The sequence below is a fragment of the Pseudopipra pipra genome, chromosome 4, assembly GCF_036250125.1.
Source record: "Pseudopipra pipra isolate bDixPip1 chromosome 4, bDixPip1.hap1, whole genome shotgun sequence".
Classification (NCBI taxonomy): domain Eukaryota; kingdom Metazoa; phylum Chordata; class Aves; order Passeriformes; family Pipridae; genus Pseudopipra; species Pseudopipra pipra.
The window spans coordinates 49,213,108-49,233,766 of NC_087552.1; the positions used below are offsets into that span (position 1 = coordinate 49,213,108).

General features: G+C 38.0%; 1 protein-coding gene and 1 long non-coding RNA gene across 5 annotated transcripts; one reads left to right on the forward strand and one right to left on the reverse strand.

Moving 5' to 3' along the window:
- Positions 1-199: 199 nt before the first annotated feature.
- On the reverse strand, positions 200-16,929 carry OCIAD1 (OCIA domain containing 1). Of its 2 annotated transcripts, XM_064653982.1 has the most exons (9): positions 16,830-16,929; positions 15,333-15,417; positions 11,786-11,839; positions 11,262-11,309; positions 7,319-7,448; positions 4,965-5,173; positions 3,456-3,605; positions 1,898-1,946; positions 200-635 (listed from the first exon to the last, which is right to left on the reverse strand). In XM_064653982.1, exons 1-9 carry the CDS (start codon positions 16,923-16,925, stop codon positions 632-634), a joined length of 825 nt encoding a protein of 274 aa, XP_064510052.1. In that variant the 5' UTR covers positions 16,926-16,929; the 3' UTR covers positions 200-631. The 2 variants fall into 2 exon arrangements, with proteins under 2 accessions (XP_064510052.1, XP_064510053.1); XM_064653983.1 differs by lacking the exon at positions 1,898-1,946.
- Positions 16,893-20,222, forward strand: LOC135413805 (uncharacterized). 3 transcript variants are annotated; one of them, XR_010430386.1, is made up of 3 exons: positions 16,893-17,843; positions 18,564-18,632; positions 19,787-20,222. It is a non-coding gene; the product is annotated as an uncharacterized LOC135413805 (long non-coding RNA). The 3 variants fall into 3 exon arrangements; XR_010430387.1 differs by having other exon boundaries at positions 16,893-17,095; XR_010430385.1 differs by having other exon boundaries at positions 16,893-18,632.
- The last annotated feature ends 437 nt before the right edge of the window (positions 20,223-20,659 follow it).

The following is a 20,659-nucleotide window of genomic DNA, read 5'->3' on the forward strand; positions in this document are numbered from 1 at the left end:
GTGGGCAAGTCACTGCATCGGTCTAAAAATACATCTGGCACCATGAAACAGTTTCGAAAAAATTAAGTACAGTTACTTCTGTGTCTGCCTCAGCTCCTCGGCCCTTCCCCCTGAACAGTTCAGTATTATTCCTGACATGACAAACCAAGCATGACAACAATTTGAAGTTTCCAGCATATCACTTTCACACAAAACAAAGTGAGAGTTCTACAGGTAACTTTTAATGCAAGTTTTGAAAATCTGAGAAGGCTCTGATATTCTTCCCTTCTCAATACATGTGATTGCATTTATTTACATGTATTTTTACCTTTTGCTATACATTCATATACATTCAGTTACCCTTTTTATTCTTAAACAACAGCAGAAATGGTTTGTAGTCATGACATGTCACAATAGCCTCATTTGCCATTTATGCAAAATTAAAAAAATTAAGCATAAATACTTTTTTAAATTCTTCTGGCAAGTCAGGATTTTCTCCTCATTTATTAATAGCTGTGCCTGGCAGAGCACACCATAGGTGGTGATACTTGTGACTAATCTAGATGAAGTTCAAGTTAGCAGACAGGAGGTAATTTTCTTCATTTCTTCATTTGACTCTTACTCATCCCAGGTATCTCCGTATTTATTTACTTTAACTAAAGAAAAGAAAAAAAAAAAGTAGTCATATATGACAGTTTAACTGCAAAAGTTTATCATATAAACAATGCCAAAAAGTATGATGAAGTATCATTTGAAATGGTGAGTAGGGGGAGTGTCACTCACAGCATAACATACATCTAATTAAAGCTACTTTGGAATAAATGGGGAGAGGAGTTTGTTAATCATTAATCCTTAATGAATTAATATTCAATCAGAAGGCCTACTGTGCTAATTCCCACTCTATAGAATTTGTAATTACTTTTAAACAAATGTAACATGTGGATGAAACAAAGACAATTGGAGGAAACAGGCAAGGAATGTTACAATAAATAATGAGGCTACATAATCTAGTTACATGTACAGTTGGATGGATTCAGGATAGTTAAAAACATGTTCAAAGACAAAAAAAAGAAATCAGTAATCCCTACTAGGAAACTACTCAGCCATTATTATTTGGCAGCTTCCTTTAGCATAGGAGTGAGTCAGAGAGTAAAAAAACAGGGTGCTGGTCTAACGGCTTTGTCCAGAAATATGTCACCCATAACTGACCAGAAAGTGAAAATTGGCTCTCTTGAAAGTGATCTGCAAAGCAGTCCATAACTGACTGCCATCACTGAAAAGGTTAAGGATGGATCTATACGATCCAGTAGGAATGCTGACACTAGTCAGGCAACCCTTTATAAATCTACTTGCAAATTAATTACTAAGCTCACTGTTTATTACTAACTATGTGCAGCAGAACCCATGGAATAGAGCAGAATGCCTGACCCTTGTCTCATTGAGTTATCAGCAAACAGATCATAATACCCTGACAAATCTCTTTGGAGTGACTGATACTGCAGTGAGGCACAATGAGAAGCTCTCTGTAAGTACAATTTGATTTCCATTTCTATTAACTATGGCAGCTGAACAGGCTGCACTCATTCCCTGGAAAATGGGCCAGTCTAGATCACTATGAACATGCACGTATTTGTACAGCTACAATGAAGGGAGAAGGCCCTGGCAGATGGAAGTTAGAGATTGCTTAAAGCTGGTTTAAACATGGTTTGGTTTCCCTTCTGTCCTCGCAAGGGAGGGCAGAAATCACTGTCTCCTATTTGCTAGGGACCAAAGATAAGAGGATGAGCCAAGCAGTAGTGACTCAGAGTATGAACAGGCACACAGCAAGTAACATGTCCAGTGTGACACAAGAAGCTGAATTGGATCTTAGCCCCCAATATCAGTGTAATGTTTGAAGTGTAGATTTAAATGTACTTGCACGAGTAAAGCATTTCTGAATTTCTGTATTTCCTCCTTACTCTTTTTCCCTCAAAATACAAAGAGATAGTTTTAAAAGTTTATTTACAAATCTCATGTACTACTGAGAGTGGTTTTATTCTCAAAGCCCGAGTACAGCCTTCAAACAGAACACAGAAATATAACAGACAGAATGCATTATTTGATCAACATTTTATAGACCTCAAATAACTAAAAATAAAATAACAAATTTACATTCTCCTTTCACAGCCACAACATTTGCCACAGAATACGGCAAGGTTTGCAGAATGCTGCTTAATATTTCTGTGTATTGTTTTCAAGGGGTATTTCTAGGCTTTCTATTTGTGGAGAAGTATCTTGAAAAAAAAAACATTGTGTAAATGCACAAAGTGTCAGCTGATGGAATTTAAAAGCAATCTAAAACCACAGCTTCAGTAATTTTTTCATGTCTCATTTGGCGTAGTCCCATGATAAGAGAAAAAGCCTTTTATCCTTGAAATAACAGATTGAAATCATTACACAATAATTGTTTATAATTTTTCATTCAAAACTGCAGATCTGTCCAAAGATAGATGATCTGGAGAAAGTAATTCACAACATCAAATAGACTGACACTTAAGCAACACTGTTCCAAAGCTTAGTATTACTGCTTCAGAACTTTTTGCTTTAATACACTCCCATGTACTTACTACCACTCGTTATGCCTAAGAGGAGATGACAGCTGTTTCTACAAGTGTCGTTTTAGTATAGCTGCCAAGACTGTGCACTGCACACAAACCCAAACAATTCAAGGTGACTAGTCCAGCAGTGTGTTAAATGGGAAAACATTCCTCTTGCTAAAATTGTTTTCACAGATGCCACATTAAATTCAAAAAAGTTCTAGAGCAAGCAGTTATGGATTGCTTTTGTGTCTCCTTTTCAAAAAATTGACTGAGTCAAAAAGTTCTCTGAATGGCATCTTATTCTTCAGGACATTGCATTCTTATTTTGCTCTGTAAAGTTTTCTTTTTCACTGTGAAAACAAATCCCAATATTGCTGCCAAATACTGTTTCCTTCCTTTGGGTTTTAATGTAGAAAATGAACCTCTACAAACAATGCCTCTATAGAAATCCACTAATTCCACATGAAACAATTAATAAAAATAAATACCCTCCCCTTCAAAACCATCAACCATGTGCTCTATTTTGAGAGAACAATGCTATCTAAAACACACCCCCCTCCCATAGCTAAAACTTTTCAGTATAACTCTGAGCTCAGAGAATTCTTTGTTAAAAGAGGTCACTTGATATACTCAATCAAGCAAAAGTTATGAGCTTTTCAGTCTGGAACCAAGCAATATGTTTAGAGAATAAGAATTATAATTTGCTATTGGATGTTCAGGATTTTTGAAAAAAATAATTACTTTGAAATAACAAACTACAGACCACATATGAGATACCCAAAGATACTGTAAAGATAAATTGCTTGTATGCAGAATTAAGCCTTGTATTTGCAACCATTTTTAACATTATGGCAAATATTTGACTTTACTAAGTATTTCTGTAAATCAGTATATTACCTTCCTTAGCTGGTTTTTCTTGTGAAAATTTGTTTGGAGTTTCTGCCTTTGGTGGTTGCATTATGTCATATGTCTCTCTGTGTTTATTCCTTAATTCCTCATATGTGATGCCTTTTTTCTTACGAGTTTCTTCTGGAATTGGAGCAGGTTCTGAAAAGAAGACAAACTTATAAATATACCAAATATGGCATAGCATACCAAAATTTGGCTACAATGTGTTCAGAATGCCAGTTCTTTACTGGTCAATCCCAAATTAAAAGAAGCTGCAATTCTAAATACAACAGAGAACGTATATGGTCTTTAGTTAATCCGCTCCTTTTATCCTTTTAATTTTGTCAAACTGCTTTGAAAGACTGGAGTTAGTTCATTTTCTTAATTTTATCCAATGGAAATTCTAACATCCATGTGGTAGTTGACAGACAAAATAGTTCAGGTCACTTTATGTAAAATTTATTATAATCAGAAATTTGATATGTATATGATTTCTGAAAAGAAATCTGAGTGAAGCTTGAGGGTTTGCATTAAGGCTTTAAATTCTGCTTTCAAAGAATTAGTAATCATCATCTGTCACCTGATAAACTTTTTACCCTTTTATCTACATTTATAATGCAGAATCTTGGTTCTATAATTAAGGTTTTTACCAAATATTGATATTTTTTATGAAGTGCAATTACAATTTCCTCAACACATTTACATCTGATACTTTCATATAATTATAATCAAGGGCACAAAGGTGCTTTTTTTGTGAAATAAAACATTTTTGATAAAGTTGACAAAATCCAAACCAAAGTAAAAAAGTCTGCATTTGACAGTAACTTCCTCCATTGTGTACCAGAGACACCTGAATTGAGAATCCTGCATTTCCCCTACAACAGCTGACCACAGTTCATACTGGAAGGAAGGGAACAGCTGTACAGTATGGTACTTGAAAACCATTTTAGTTCTCTGTGAGAAAATCAGACTGTTGCCAGATAGAACACAATATCCATTCAATTCCCAGGAGACTTAAATGTTATCACGTTATAAAAAATAAAAAAAAAAATAGTTTAATGTCACAGAGTTACAGCAGTATCCAGTTACAGCGCTACAGCTGGTGGAACTGCAGTCACCTCAGAAGGGCCAACAGGAATTGGTAGGCTGTGGTTTATTCAGTACAAAGGATGGTGCATTCGCCCCTCTTTCAATCAAAAAAAACTTCCAGTCAGGCTGAGTTTTTTGCAGGGTTAGTTCCACAACAGATTACACCTTGTACGCTAATTCAAGATCTTTACTTGCCATTAGAGCTACAAAACATGAAAAAAACCCTGAATTTATTTTACAGTTACACAAAATAATACTTACAGTTCTCTTCTGTGTAAAAAACAATTCTGGTAACTTCAGGATCTTTCACTCAAAACCACTGTACTGTACCATGCATGTATGAAAATACATAGTTTAGTAAAAGCAGTACCTATAAGAAAGGCAAGAATCTTTGTAGTACAAACTGCTAAGCATTAACACAAAACTCACCTTCAACAGTGTAATCAGTAATTCCTGTAGGTGAAGATTCATTCAGGGAAGCACTGAATGGAATAGGTTCGTAACTTGAGAGGCCTCTATCTGTTGAGCTGTAATCATCTGAATAGCTAGAAGAAGGTGCAAATCCAGGTCTTGGAGAAGAAGATTCAGTAAATGACTGAGGAGGTAAGTCTGAAAATTCAGATTTCCGACTGGAACGGCTGGAAAAGAATACAATTAAATATTAAATACAAAAATACTAAGGTTAAAAACAGAACTAGAAGAGTAACAATACATGCAGTTCAAGAAAATATTCTTTTATTTTAAATGGTTTAGTTTCCAACTGAATCATCATCTTAAAAAAAGTTTGGGATGTTTTGGGTGTTTTCCTTTACATTGCAAAGATCTCTACAGTTCCTTCCCCAGCACTCTTCCCTTCCTCACACAATCTTAACTCATACCTGAAAATCTCCAGAACAGGAGAGAAAAGAGATTAAGCATGTTGCACTTTACAAGACTAAAATGACAATCCCTTCTCCCAAGGAATCTTCAGACAAAAAACCCTTATCAGACACAAATAGTACAGGGTGTGCCCATGTAATTAGTGCTAGTATGAACTAGAGTTAAAGGCCTTTTAGGAAGAATTTGCAATTTAAAACTTGTCATCACTAGAAGCTGCTGTAATTGATCAGTATCAAACAGAAGGAGAATGAACAGCTATCTTGGGGAAATTACATTATGAAAGTTTATGAAGATGCTGAATTCTGCAGAAACACTAATGAATTTGCTCTTGGGAGAGAAAGGTAAAATCATATAAAGAATAGTCTGGAAACTGGTGGCAGATATTTTAAAGCATTTGCTATACTCATGGTATGGCCCTGCAACCAGTACACACCATGTCCCTCTATCAAGAATGCCACCACTTGGTGCCACTAGAACATCTCTGGAGTATTTATTTATCTTTTAATTTCTGCTTAGCTTCCTGTGAAAAACATTTGCAATTAGTGTTTGTTTTATTCTCACAATAACCATAAGGAGCTAAGCCATTTTATTGCCTCAATTATGTTTCTAAAATATATGAAAAGACAGGTTTAAAAACCTACCTAATCTTTTAACTCCCTACCAATTTTTAGCTGCAAATCAAATTACCAAAATATATTAATTAGTAATATATAATGACCATGAAAGTGTAATGATTTCTGTTGCTACTTTATAAGGGTAGCGTGTAAGGATAATAATGCAATTGGCATGAATTTGAATTAATCATTCAACCAAGAAAAAGGAATTTATTACTTAGGAAATAAAATGGCATGGGCCGTTTAAGGTTGAAGGGACTTATTGGTGCAGCAGATGGCACTTAAACAAGTTCTCACATAGAGTAAACACAGTTAATAATCATGACAATTTCATATTAGGAACTGGAGGGGGGTGAGGGAACAAGTCCAGTTCCAATTCAGCCGATTCTATACAGTAAACATATGAAGAGGTAATTCCTAAAATTATGTTTGGGGTCATAAAACCATAAGTATTTCAGAATAAAGGTAAACCTTGCAGACAAAATAAAAACTGTCATAAATGTGAATTTAAAAAGTTTTTAAGAATTTAATCAAATCCTTTATAAACATTTAACAAATCTTAGCACATACATAGGAGGACCACTACTCACTATCCAAACACTATTCTCCCAGTTTTGAATCAAGGGTTTAATTGAGATATTCTGAAAGCAGCTTGCAATTAAAAACCAGTTGAGGTAGAAAACATTCTGGAAGAAAACAGGAAATAGTTTTAAGAACCTGATGAGTTTCTCATATGTACAGCATAATGCTGTTACAGATGTAAAGGATTTAAACAAACAGCAGAAGGTTTGACCACCATGCTTCTTCCTGCACTGATATTGTTTACTGAGTTCTTTCCTTTGATAAACACTGAAATCATTTCCATCCTTTTCCTATTTTAATCCAACTGAACTATGGGAAAAACTGCCAGAACGTAACACTATTTTATTTCAGTTAACTTAGTTTACTTCTGAACTAAGGAGGCAACTTGTGCTGTCACACTACTGTGAGTAAATTCCACATGGGAAAAACTCTTAATTTACAAGGAATATAGTGTGCTAAGTAAAATGTTCATTTTTCTACTCCTCAAAATGATTGGTTGTATGCAGAGAGCTCAAAATGCATGTTTTATAGCTTGCCAACTGATACAGACACAGTTTCCTGAAAGTGGTAGATCTGGGATAATGGGGAATGAGGGAAGGTGCAGCTCCAGAAGTCTTTGAAAGCTGCAAATCTAGTCTTGATCTGTTAATGTTTAAAACGCCCTATTCAAGAATAAGTTTTAAATTTAAAAGAGAATTAAATTCTTACTTAGGTGAACTATGTCTCTGAGCTTGTCGCAGAACATCTCCTATCGGAGAATCCTTCAGTTTCTTAAATTTCTCACTACAGATTGGCAAGTAGGATATCTTTCCAGCCAGGTATCCACACATTCCAGCAACTTTTTAAAAAGAAAAAAAGATGGATTTATATGCCATATCATAATATTCATCATAATTTAAAAATAATGATATCAAATAAATTATATAGTATCTTGAACGAAAGAAAAAAACCCTCAACAGTTTAGATCTGAACCAAAAACATGCAGTAATCATCTCTGCTTCTTCTGCAGACAAAGGGTACTAAAACCAAATGCAACAGCTGAAGAGAGACAGAAAGCAATGATTTAGACATGGCATGAACATCAGAGGATTTCAGCTAGTACTTGATGAAAGGTGACAAAAAAAGAAAAATAATTGCATCACTTTTTCCTAAGATCCAGAAGTCACAATTAACTATCAAAGATGATAAAACAGTTAGGAATAAATAAAGGTAGTAAATTCTGCTAATTTAATCCAGTAGAACAGTCAGATCTTGCAAAGGCTTTCACTAGTATGAACAGAGGTCTAAATAAGCTTAGCATTTAGGCCCAGCATCTTCTGAAGAGTATTCTACAGTTTGGCTGCCAGAGGGCAAACAACTGAATTAGCTGAACTCTTGCAATCACCAGGCAAACACTTTCAATTTAGTGCTTGAGCTATCTCCATCTGCTGCACAGACATAAGACTAAATTATCAAGACAGTAATTTCTGGGCTTAAAACTTATGATTTGCATCAGCTGGCTCCTTCAAGTTTTATGAGTGGGTCAAATGGACTATGAAGGATTCTATGGCAATTAACAGTTTTCTTGATTTTGTAGGAGAAAATGACTAGACCTTCTTTCATATGCAATGAGTATTTCCTACATATAAAGACTAAAGAGTCTCAATCACCTTTAAGTCAAGACACAGTTAATTACCAGTAACATTAATCATCTGTGATTCTCACACTGTAGATTACATTACCTGGGAATCAATAGAAAAGGGGATTTTACCCTAGCCTGCTGTACTGGTACTGAAATTGTGATTCCTGTTCTAATGTCTGTATTTTCAAGAGGAGATTAAAAATCTTTTTCCAAGGGAAAAGAGAAAAACAGCCACAACTGTGAGTGAAGTTTACAAAAGAGAAATGCAAGGGTTTAGCTGTTTAGCAGATAAACAAAAAAAAGACACCTCAAATACTACAAATATGTGCAAAGAGAGAAATTACAAGCCCCTAAATCAGCTTAAGAAGAATTCATACTAAATATTTAGCAATATAGAGCTAAGCAGAAAAGGTGATTAATCTTTTGCATAAATGACAAAGAGAAAGTCTCCTTTTCTTGAGGCCTTCCAGTCAAGAAAAGTGGAAGCATCCCTCTGGAAGATCTTTCACTCAAAGTAATTATTGGCTAAAATATTTGGTTCCTCTTATTACAGAACTAATAGCCAGATGATCCTATTTTTGAAGTTAGCACAGTAAATCAGATATTGTTGTTCTCTGCTTCTTCTGCATTCACTGTGACAAGATCTTAGAGAAGCTGATTAGAGAAGGATACGACAGGCCAGGTCGCAGAGCAGACTAACATGAAGTACATATGAATCTTCCCCTTTTTTGTCAAAGACAGAGAGAGGACCAATAGCTCTGTGCTATGTTGAAGGGATGTTGTCAATGTAGTATATCAGCCTTGACTAATTAGAACTTTCAGTAAATTGGCAGAGTGCCTAGAAGACTACTGAGGGAAGTATAGTAATTCCTATAGGCAGAACATCCTGGCTAGTCCAGCTGCACCTCATTTTTTCCCCTATTTCAAAAAATTAGTTCTGTTAAATAGGGGGACTGTGGCCCTTAACAAGAAATGTGTAGGAGTGATCGGGGAAGTTGCAACTCTTTTATTTATTAGAAATGTTTGTGTTATACCATTGTTTGGTGTTCAGAGAAAGTAAGCAGACTTTAGCATAAACAACTGGGAGGTCTAGTCTCTCACATTCATTTATCTGCTTAAACAAAACTTCCTTCACCACAAATCATGGGGTTTACCCTCTTCCCAGTGAAGTAAACTGGCTATATCTGAGCAGATTGGCAAGATGGCAACTTCCTGTTTTACTGTCCTCTATTACATTGAAAACGTTAATTTATTAATTTATTTTTGATTATACTTAATCCAAAAATCATTCACATGAAATTGCTGTTTTCCTACAATTGTACATACATAATGTCCAGGAAAAAAAAAGTAATTAAAATAGCTTGAATGGGACATGTGAGATACAAGAAAAAAGACCTTCAAATTAGGAAGGGAGGGGTGGGTGTATTCTGGCAATGTAATTTAAAGTAAGCTTGTACAGTATCTATTTACAATGTTTTTATCTTATATGATTACACTACATTTATCAAGCAATTTTATACAAAGCTTATAAACAAAAGTTGTACAAAAGGTACAGCACAAATTCAAAGACAGTGAATAAATCATGGAATCATAAAATGGCTTGGGTTGCAAAGGGACCTTAAAGATCATTCACTTCCAACCCTGCTGCCATGAGCAGGAATGCCCTTCACTAGACCAGGTTGCTCAGGGCCCCATCCAACCTGGCCTTCAACACTTCCAGCGATGCAGCATCCACAACTTCTCTGAGCAACCTGTCCAGTGCCTGACTACCCTCAGTAAAGAATTTATTCCTAACATCTAATCTAAATCCCTCCTCTTTTAGTTTAAAATCACTGGCCATTGTCCTATCACTGTCTGTCCATGTAAAATGTCACTGTCCCTCTTTTTTATAAGCCTGGTACTGGAAGGCCTCAATGAGATCTCCCTGAAGCCTTCCCTTTTCCTCAGCTCTCTCAGCCTGTCCTCATAGCTGTTCCAGCCCTCTGGTCACCTTCATGGCCTCCTCTGGACCCACTCTAAAAACTTCATCTCTTTCTTGTGCTGAGGACCTCAGACCTGGATGCAGCACTCCAGGTCTCCCCAGAGCACAGAACAGGAGGGGAATCACCTCCCTCCACTTGCTGGTCCCTCCTCTTTTGATGCAGCCTACGATGCCATTGGCCTTCTGGGCTGTGAGCACACACCGTTGGCTTACGTCCAGATTTTCATATATGAGAACCCCCAAGTCCTTCTCTGCAGGGCTGCTCTCAATGGCTTCTTCTCCCAGTGTGTACTCACATCTGAGATTGCCCTGACCCAGGTGCAGTACTTTGCACTTGGACTTGCTGAATCTCATGAGGTTCCCACGGGCCCACTTCTGGAAAGCAGCCTTGCGGAAAGAGTACTGGGTTTTGGGTTGAGGGAAAGTTGAGTGAGTCACCAGTGCCTTGGCAGCCAGGAGGGCCAACCATGTCCAGAGGGGCATCAGGCAGATGTCCAGAGGAGGGTGACAAGGATGGTGAAAGATCTCAAGGACCAGACTTACAAGGAGCAGTTGAGTTCATTTGGTTTGTTCAGCTTGGAGAAGAGAAGAACGAGGGGTGACCTCATCACAGTCTACATCTACAACTTCCTCAAGATAGGCAGTGGAAGGGGAGGTGCTGATCTCTGTCTGGTGACCAGTGATAGGTATGAGGCTGCATCAGGGGAAGTTCAGACTGGCCATTAGGAAAAGGTTCTTCACTGAGAGGGTTGTCAGTCACTGGAACAGGCTCCCTGGGGAAGTGGTCACAGCACCAAGCCTGCCAAGAGTTCAAGGAGCATCTAGACAACACTCTTAGTCAGATGGTTTAGTTTTAGGTAGACCTGTGAGGAGCAAGGAGTTGGGACTCTATGGTCCTTATGGGCCCCTAACAAATTGAGATATTCTATGATTCTACTAGAATGCAGTCACAGTAATCAGCCAGCTGGTCTCATGGGAATTACAGCTATGTAACACTTCAGAATATAGGGCACGAATACAAGCTGAATTTATATGTAGCTTTTACTTACATGCAACTTTCATAAAAGAGCCAAATCTTGAGCTATCTCTTAGAACACCTGAAAATGAGAATGAAAGTAATTAGCAATCAGAATTAAGAATTAAGCTGAAAAACTTCAACCGTAGTTATGTGTGTAAGTTACTCTGTAGCTATGTTTGTAGGTAGCAGGTTACTCTTTTACATTTAAAGAAAAATAAAACCCCCCTAACATCTGAATTCCCCATAAAAGTAACAAATCTAAGAATTATCCCTTTAATCATATTTAATCATAGTGTTATTACACACTGTAGAACATATTGTTTCATAATCAGTGAGATAATGCATTTGTCACACAGCATAAAATGCACATGATCTTCATTTTAAGTTCAGCTCCTTCTTTAGTTTGAGGAACTTCAAATCATGTAGCTGCACATTCTGAACTTCTTTTAGTTACAAGTAGATTAGACATTATATTATCATAGTAACTTCACTAACAGCAAAAATATATTTTACCTGAGCAAATCCAAACAAAACCAAAGTATTTTTACACTTTACCTTTTCTAATTAAGAAACTAGTACCAAGCATGCTTACTGCAGCCAAAGGAAAAGCTGTGAAGAAGAAAAGAAGTTGTTTAAAATACGATTTTCAGTATTTTCAGTCACATTTAACAAAATACACGATAAAATGACAGTTGCTATGCCTACTTACTAAGCTCATTTGTATAAGAATATAAGGATATATATAATTAACAAATTGTATATAAATTATCAAACATTCTCAACTCCAGTTTTTAAGACCTACTACAAATTATCTGGTACTGGTTAATGAGTCATCCTGTCAGCATTAGACTTCATACTTCCTAAAATACGAAAGCCAATGTCAGATGGGATAAAGCTCTACAGACAAGACTCCAGGTCTAGCTACAACTACTATAGCATCAACATGCAGAACTCTAGAGAGGCATACGCAGTTCTTCAGGACAGAAGGCATAGAGGCCAGTGCCCCTAAAATTTTTTGATAACCGAAAGTCTTGACATTGTTTTAACATAAGAACTTTGGAAAAAGTTTAACTCTTATAGAGCTATAAATCAAATTGATTAAAATTAAGTAACATGTTTTATTCACCAGCAAACAGGGCAGCTTTTTCTGTAGCTTATGGGTCAAACTATACAACTTGGGGTTAGGGCCAGGAATGCAGAGAAGACAACAAACATTGAAGACCATCACTGCCTATCACAATCAGCTTAACAGTTTATGTCAATTTTATCATATTGAAAGACTTTAGGTGGCAAGAAGCATTTGCAGATCGCAAGAAACAAAAGGAATGCTTATTTCAAGAATGATAATTATTATATCATGAAAATTAATTTTGCAACTATTCATAAAGATCACTACCCCTACACAAGATACAGGAACAACGAAATAACAAACATGACAGAAGACTAAAGTTAACTACATAAAAGATTTAGATATGCCATAATGAAATTTAATTTTATGCAAGTCTGAAAATGTAGAAGTTACAAAAAGGCTGTAGAAGTTACCTAGGAGAGAAATTTTGGCAACAGCACTAGATGTTTATAGTATTTTGATGCACGCATTTTGCTAATTAAGTTCATACCTGAAGATAAATGATATTTGTCACAGTATTAAAATATACTTTGCAAATAAACAGTTTATTCCCTCATAAATTCTGAAAGTCTAAACTAGGCAAGGAGTCCAACCAGCATTTCAGGGTAAATGTGACTGGATGTCACTTTTAAGAAAAAGTATTGACTCTTTGGCTTAAGGCAAGATTAGAGCAACACTTCAAAAACAGAAAATAAAATCTTCCAATCTATTAGAGATTAAAAATCTCATGCTTTTAGAGATTCCAGACCTAGATTTTTCCAAAATTTAGGGTTCTAGATTTTCTGAGATATAGAATGACAGTACAGATTTGAAGCTGAACTGTAAATTTAAAAAACAAACAAGGGGAGGGAGGGTGTGTTAAGAAAAATATATTCAAAAGAGTTTATTACAGAGTACTTCAGCCTAACTCTTATAAGTCTGAAATGATTTATAGGCCCAAAACAAATATTCCGGACACCAAAGACAGGTTAAACACTTGGAAACAGCCACTAGTATGTGAGCATATAAGTGACCTGGAATGGTAACTGGAAATTAAAAGAATAATAGCTAAATGAAAATTTATTATAAATAAAAATTAATATGAATACTCAACTGTAAGGGAAAAAAACCAACAAAACAAGCTTTATAAATTAAAAAATATTAATGCTTTTTACTGCTATGGACAAGGAGTAATTTTCTGCTTCAGGAACAAAATAAACCTAGGGAAAATAATGGAAGGCAGAAAATATCAATAGCAAATAAGGACAGGAATATAATGTACCCTAATCAAAATGGTTTTATGTGGAAAAAGTTGTATCAATATGATTTTTGTTAGCAAGATTAAAAGTGCAAAGGATAAAGTTGTAGATTGTAGTGTGAATTTTCAACAGTTTATATCATATGATATTGTGATTAAAATTTAGTTACTCCAGTATAGCATTACTACATATATATATTACATATATATATGTATTAGACTGGAGTATGAAATGATTGCCAACAGAATCTGCCAATAGAAACTATGCCAAAACACAGAGGGTTTGTAAGAATGGGTAAAAATTTGCTACAGCTTGAAATTTGAATAAACAAACTGAAAATACACAAATTTATAGTAACATCAGTGAATAACAAAAACCGATACACTACAAAGTGAGGATTTCAAGGCAGTCACATAGACAGCTCATACCTCTTGCAAAGGGAAGTTCAAGCAATAGGTATTTAATATAGCCAATACAACAATCTACAGAAACAAAGACAGGAGACCTACAAAATAGTGATGGGCTTCAAGCTAGCCCAGTGAGATAACAGCACAGTACACACTCCCTCCCTCCCACCCCCTCCAAAAATTCTCAGTTACTGTTCTAACTCCCTAAAGAGGAACGACTCAAGAAACTAAGTTAGGGCTTCTCAACAGGACCTTCATGTTGTTTCCCAGTGACTGTGCAAAGACTCACAGGGCAATCAGTTACATTGCCAAGCAGCTGAACACCTCAGGAACAGCAAACAGCTCCCTCTCCTCTTTGTCTTCCAGAAGAGAGATTATCAATAAGCCATAACCAATCGTGATCATTCCACTAATGGACGTGGCTCTTTTCACTTACAAAAATATACAGAAAATGGCTACATTTTAGCAAACATGCTGAAGGTTTCCAAGTATTTGGACAAAAGTGGAAGAGGAGAATGCCAAAACAATGGAGAAGGACAAAGCATATATCTGATTCATTAATTCAAAATCACAGTGCCATAGAAGCTGCCTCTGAAAGTACTGACTTCCAGGAGAAATCAGAGCCCCAGTGTGCTAAATTTAGCAAATCAGCTGCTAAATTCTTCACCTGTCCTGGTTTCTGTCAAGCCACCTATCAGGAGTAGTCTACTAGTGTCAATAAACCAGCAGGTAACAATCACATCAGAAGGCTTGTTCAAACCGTGTGACCAAGAGTACAAAAACCAAGTATGCCACGGACAACAGAAATTATGCCCAAATGTCAGCTTTTCAGAGACAGAGAAATTTTCTCCAAAAGTTGAGCTGAGTGACTACTTGTTGTTCACTTCACAACTCTTCATAAAGATGGAAAGCAATGGTTAGAAGTTAAACTGTTTTATGCTTGCATGCTAAAAATAACAATAAAAATTGAAAATAAAAAAGTAGAAATAACAAAAAAAATCAGAAACGTAAACAAACAAGAGATTCATTAATTAGATCTATTTTCAGACTTTCAATAAGCACTTTAACTTAAAATATGAAGAGATCTTGTTGTCAAGAATAAAACTTAGAAATTATGTTGCACCTTTCACAAAACTCTGGCCTGCAAACTCTTAATAAAGGTAAACACTACATGGATCAGCATTTACTGGGATGCAGTTTTAGACCATATGAAGCTTGTTAATGGACCGTTGTGATATATTGACCCAGGCCTTCCTTACTGCCTCAGATAACAGCAAGAGGTAAGGGTAGAAGAAAAGCAAACAAGTTTGCCAGAAAACTGAACTTACCTCTATACCGGGCACTCTCTTCAGCACATTCCTTGAGGAGTCTTCTTTCCTCCTCTGTTGGCACATAAGGCTTAGGTACTTCCCTCTTTCATTAAAGAAATAAATTAGAAAAGAATGAGTAAAGGAACGGTTTGGGGGGATTTTTCAATCAAAAAAACTTAATGTCTAATTTTCACACCTTGTAGTTTCTGTAGTTTCACCCACTTTCTATACTTAAGAAACTGTTGGCTTTTGACCATAAATGTCCCACAAAATATATCATTAAAAAAATCAGCGCTTCTACAAACCATATGAGAGAGCAGAAAATACTTTGTGCATAGTCAGATCCCAACTCAACTCACTCCTTTTTCTCCAGAAAAGCCTGTGTTGGTCCCTGCAACCAGCCTTCCAAACAGATGAAATCTGATAGGTCAGGAAGTGCCTTCTTTAAGTACTTCTCAGGGTTTCAGTGACATAACACATGTTGTTGGATCCTACATATGTATTCAGTGAGAGCCGACCAGCTGTTTCCCCAGCATGTGAAAGGTTTGTGCTGGAGGTGTGTGACCCTCTCCCACCATGAGAGCCGTGCAGCCAGGCATGCTTCCAGACCACCAGCTAGCCGGGAGAACTGTGAGAAGGCCGATGGCACCGGGGGAACACAGAATCACAGGTCAATTAGGTTGGAAAAGACCTCTGAGATCACTGAGTTCAACCTAAGACTGAACACCAGCATGTCAATCCCACCATGGCACCAAGTGCCAGGTCCAGTCCTTCCTTAAACACCTCCAGGGATGGTGACTCAGCCACCTCCCTGGGCAGCCCATTCCAATGTCCAATAACCCTTTCTGTGAAGAAATTCTTCTTGATGTCCAACCTAAACCTCTCCTGACACAGCTTGATGCCATTTCCTCTTGTCCTGTCACTAGCTGCCTGGGAGAAGTGGCCAAGCCCCACTTTGCTACAACCTCTTTTGTTATAGGAGTGATAAGATCTCCCCTGAGCCTCCTTTTCTCCAGCCTAAACAACCCCAGCTCGCTCAGCCGCTTCTCACAGGAGTTCTGCTCCAGACCCTCACCAGCTTCACTGCCCTTCTCCCGACACGCTGCAACACCTCGATGTCGTAGAAGTGACGGGCTTAGAACCGGACACAGCACTCCAGGTGCGGCCTCACCAGAACCGAGTACACGGGGGTGGTCACTGCCCTGCTCCTGCTAGCTGCACTATTCCTGACACAAACCAGGATGCCACTGGCCTTCTTGGCCACCTGGGCACACTGCTGGCTCATGTTCAGACACGAACACCTCCTCACCTCCTGCCGGGACCCCCTGCCCGGCCCCTGAGGCCTCAAGGGCACCGTGCCTGCGAGGAGCTCAGGGCAGGGGCGGCCGAGCGGCTGACAGGAACCCCCGCTCTCCGACCCCGAGCCTGGCCCCGAGCCCCCCGCGTTACCCCAGCAGGAACACCGCCAGCCCGGAGAGGTGTCCCCAGCAGAGCGCGGCCGAGCAGCGCGGTTACCTGGGCCGCGTCACCGCCGGGCCCCGGGCCCTGCCCGGCCTCCATGGCCGCCCTGACCCGGAACTGCGCGCGGCGCCGCTGGGGCGCGCTGCGCATGCGCGGAGCGGTGAGTCCCGGTGAGGGCGGGCCTGCCCGGCTCGGTTGGTTTCAGGGATAACACGGTTACAGGGATAACACGGGCATGGCACTGCTCGACTTGGTGACCGGCTCGTTGGTCTTGATAGAGGGTAGTAAAGTTTTTGTCTGCTCCTGCATTGCTCGAATAGGTATGTTGCCCACAGGTTTGTTAACCGGTTGCTAAAGATGCGTAGCCAGAATTTCCTGAAAGGAAAGGGTCTCTTGCCTATAAAAAGAGCTTATCTGAATCAGGACTAAGCAAGGGCGTGGTGGGCAACTCTGAGCTCGAAAGTGATACAAATTTGGTGGCTAGGATTGTATTGAAGTGGAAGACTAGGAGGGTGCTTGCCTCTAGCTGATGCTATGGTAGCTTTAGAGGGTGCTTGCTGTTTATAGAAAGCAGGAAAAGCTGAGGGAAAAAATAAAAATATGTGTTGGTAGTGCAGTGTATGCCTTGGCATTTTTTTGTAAACATGCAGTACTATGGCTTGAATTCACCAGATCCTGATGTGCCCATACTTGCTCATGGAATGCACCACTCCCTTTTAGCCATTCCTAGAGCAAGCTTTACCCTGGAATTTAGCACACTTATTAAGGCAATTTATTTCATGCTTTTTCTCTTATGTTTCAGTACATTCTAGGCAAAGAGTACAATGGGTTTTTAAAGCCTACACTTTTGTGGGGTAGGACATGTTTAGGAACTGTACATCCTCTAAACATGGAGCTTCAACAGGGAAGAAATGGCAATCAGTCTCCTTCACTGAAGAAAATAACGAGCTGCTGTTTTGCTCCTCCGTTGTAAAATTAATAGTTATCCATTCAATTTTCTCGCTTCTCTGTCTTCAAGTCCCTTAGACTTCTAATGGGAAAAAATAATTACAATCATACAGCAAACTGGTGAGTTTACCATCCTTTCAAAAATCTTACCTAGTACAACCTATTTGTGAGATACTTAAAGGTTTCACCTGGCTACACATATCCATTTGTTCTCTTAGAACTGCAGCTGTAGGGCCATATGCAGCATAGAGCATATCCACATCCTTAGCACTTTGTTCTCTGTACTCAAGCTCTTTTTTGAAGTTCATACATAGAAATGTTAACAAGGACACAGTTTCTGCCATCTGGTCTACTTCTATGACTTCCTTTATACTCATGCCATCTTTCATGCAACTATGAGAACTTTAGTTTAAAATCGGTCATGGTATCACCAAGTCCTTCTGAATAAACATAAAATGTTGCTCTCTGGCAAGGTTTAATAAGGCCAGATTTACAAAACTGATAGACAATTTGTTGAAAGCATGAAGTCATGTATTTTTGGACTGCTTTAGGAGTCAAAATTATTTTTAGAAGTATTAAAACTTATCTATATTTTTAAACTTTTTATCTTTTATGACTTAGTATCATCTAAGAATGAAAACTATATTTGAGATTCAAAATACTGTAATAAAGAAACTTTATAGTTAATATTTAGAACTTGGAAGTTATTTCTTGTGAAGGAGATGCCTCAAAGAAGGAAAAAGGAAAACTTTCAAAGGATAAGATTCTTTTAAAACGAACTGATTACTTATGTTAACAAGAAGTTGAAAGGTGTTAAAGTCACATGTTTTTTAATTGCAGTACTTTGCAAAACAAAGTTACTGGGGAATATTCAGAACTCTTGAAGCCAGAGCTCAAAGAATAAGTAAGGTGAGTTGTATGCAGTCTGTCAAGTGGTTTAAAAGCTTATCTTTCTGATAATTATGCCCTTGTTAACAGTATAAGGCTTTCTATAAATCCACTCAAAGAAGTGGCCTAACAAATCAGTTTAGTTTTACGATAATGTATAAGACATAACTTAAACAAGTAGATGTGTAAAAGAGCAGGGGTAAAAGCTAATCTGGTAAGGAAAGTCACAGAACAAGTACTGCAAGTTTATGTACTCAAGTACGTAGCTGGAATGATGATTTTTTTTGGTTGGTTGGTTGGGGGTTTTTGCCTTTTTTGGGGTGGTTTTTTTTTGTTTGTTTGGTTGGGTTTTTTGTTTGTTTTGGTTTTTTGTTGCTGTTGTTTTTTGCTTGGTGCTCTGGAGAATACAGTAAAATGTAACAGCTGAGAGGTTCTGGTTCTTCAGTGGCTGCCAAGAGTCAACAGGACTGTGTTGGAAAAATCACTCTCTCCCTAACGAGAAAATAACAACGTCTCATACCAAAAAAAGAGCATTGTTGTAACTACTATAACTGGTGGCAAACAAAGAATCAGTTATTTGCCTGAAGCATTATGGCACATCAGCAAGAAACAAGAGTGGGTGTCTTTGTGGAGCTGATAGTCAAAGCCTCAATTAGTAAGGACTTTACCCACATAGATAATAATTGCTAGTAACTGCTACTGTAATGTATTTTGTGAAGTACTTTACATTTTAACCAGTCTTTAGGGCTATTTTGTAAAGCAGGCAGGTAACAGGAGAATTTGGGTTTTGAAAGTAGTGTCATTGTACATCCTGTAAAGTTCAGGTGCTCAGGGTTAAATACCGGGGGTCTAATTTTCATTGGTGGTGAGGTTCTGCTGCTCCTCTCTATTCCATGGATGTATATGCATTTAGTGGGAAGATCAGGCTGAGCTCCTAACTCGGGATAACTTTAAAATCAATACCAACTTGTGACGTAATCTGAAATGATGTACAACACCAGTAGCAATGAATCCTGTTTTTCTTGTTAGGTGCTCTATCACCCAGCATTTAGACTGTGGTACAATTGTTAAAATGCAATAAAAAATACTCCACAAAATTCTTAAATCTACAGGAAAGAGTTAACCTCAGCTACCAGTATATCATTATTTTTTCCTCTCCTGCTTTCTTTTCCTAGTGGTTTCTGCAAGTTGATGTACATATCTGCCTTAAGAATGTGCAGCCCATGGACATAAGTAGTTTAGCATGAAGGGACTTTTTACTCCAAAAAACCTAGAATTGTACAAAGCGTGTAACAGAACTTTGAACTTCTCCTACCAGAAACTATACCAACTGTTGTGCTGGTGCATTTGTTGTTTGTAAAAAGCATACTTTTCACTCAATCCTGGTTTTGTTGGATATGCTTATTATAATACGGTACTTGCAAGACAGGGTTATGTTTAACATTGGGAAAATGGTGACTTAGTAGTCTTTCTACTAATGTTCTGCAGATCTTGTGTTATCATGCTCGATGTGTATTTATTTTTCCTTCTTCCTCCCCTTTGTTTTTTTTCAAGCCTGGAAGCTTTGAGGCTATTCAACAGAAAATATAGTTACTTTTTAACTACTTAAAATGTTGATGTTGGTACTGTTTCTATTAACATCGTCTCCCAAATCTTTGGATTGTTTAGAAATACATTGTTACATCCAGCCACCAGACCTGTTGTATTAGTGAAATATTGGCCCGTCCCACCCAGTGCCAGCTGAATTTTCTCAGGGTGATGTTGTGAATTATCTTATTACCTTGCCTTGCTGCCAGTGTCACTTGCATTGCGATAAACCTTGCAGCTTGGCGCCTAGGGGAAATGCGTGAAATCAAAGTGAAGTTCCAATGGCCAGAGTAGCCCGAGTGTTTTATGTGTTGTTCAGGGGCAGCGACAGCTTTCCCTTCCCTGCCCCGCAGGCTTCCCGGGAGCCAGTCTACTCCTGCGGGGGAGCCCGGCGGCTCGCATTGGTAGAACAACGCGAATAATTCCTGGCAAAAAGGCGGTATCTGAGCATTTGTGGAGCT

What these genes read in the sequence shown, in the direction of transcription:
- OCIAD1 (XM_064653982.1), bottom strand. Translation starts at nt 16,925, where the DNA reads ATGCGCAGCGCGCCCCAGCGGCGCCGCGCGCAGTTCCGGGTCAGGGCG. An exon ending in CAGAGACATAGTTCACCTAA is followed by an intron (nt 5,174 to 7,318) that starts GTAAGAATTTAA and finishes ATTCTTTTCCAG; the next exon opens with CCGTTCCAGTCGGAAATCTG. An exon ending in TACTGATTACACTGTTGAAG is followed by an intron (nt 3,606 to 4,964) that starts GTGAGTTTTGTG and finishes TCTTCTTTTCAG; the next exon opens with AACCTGCTCCAATTCCAGAA.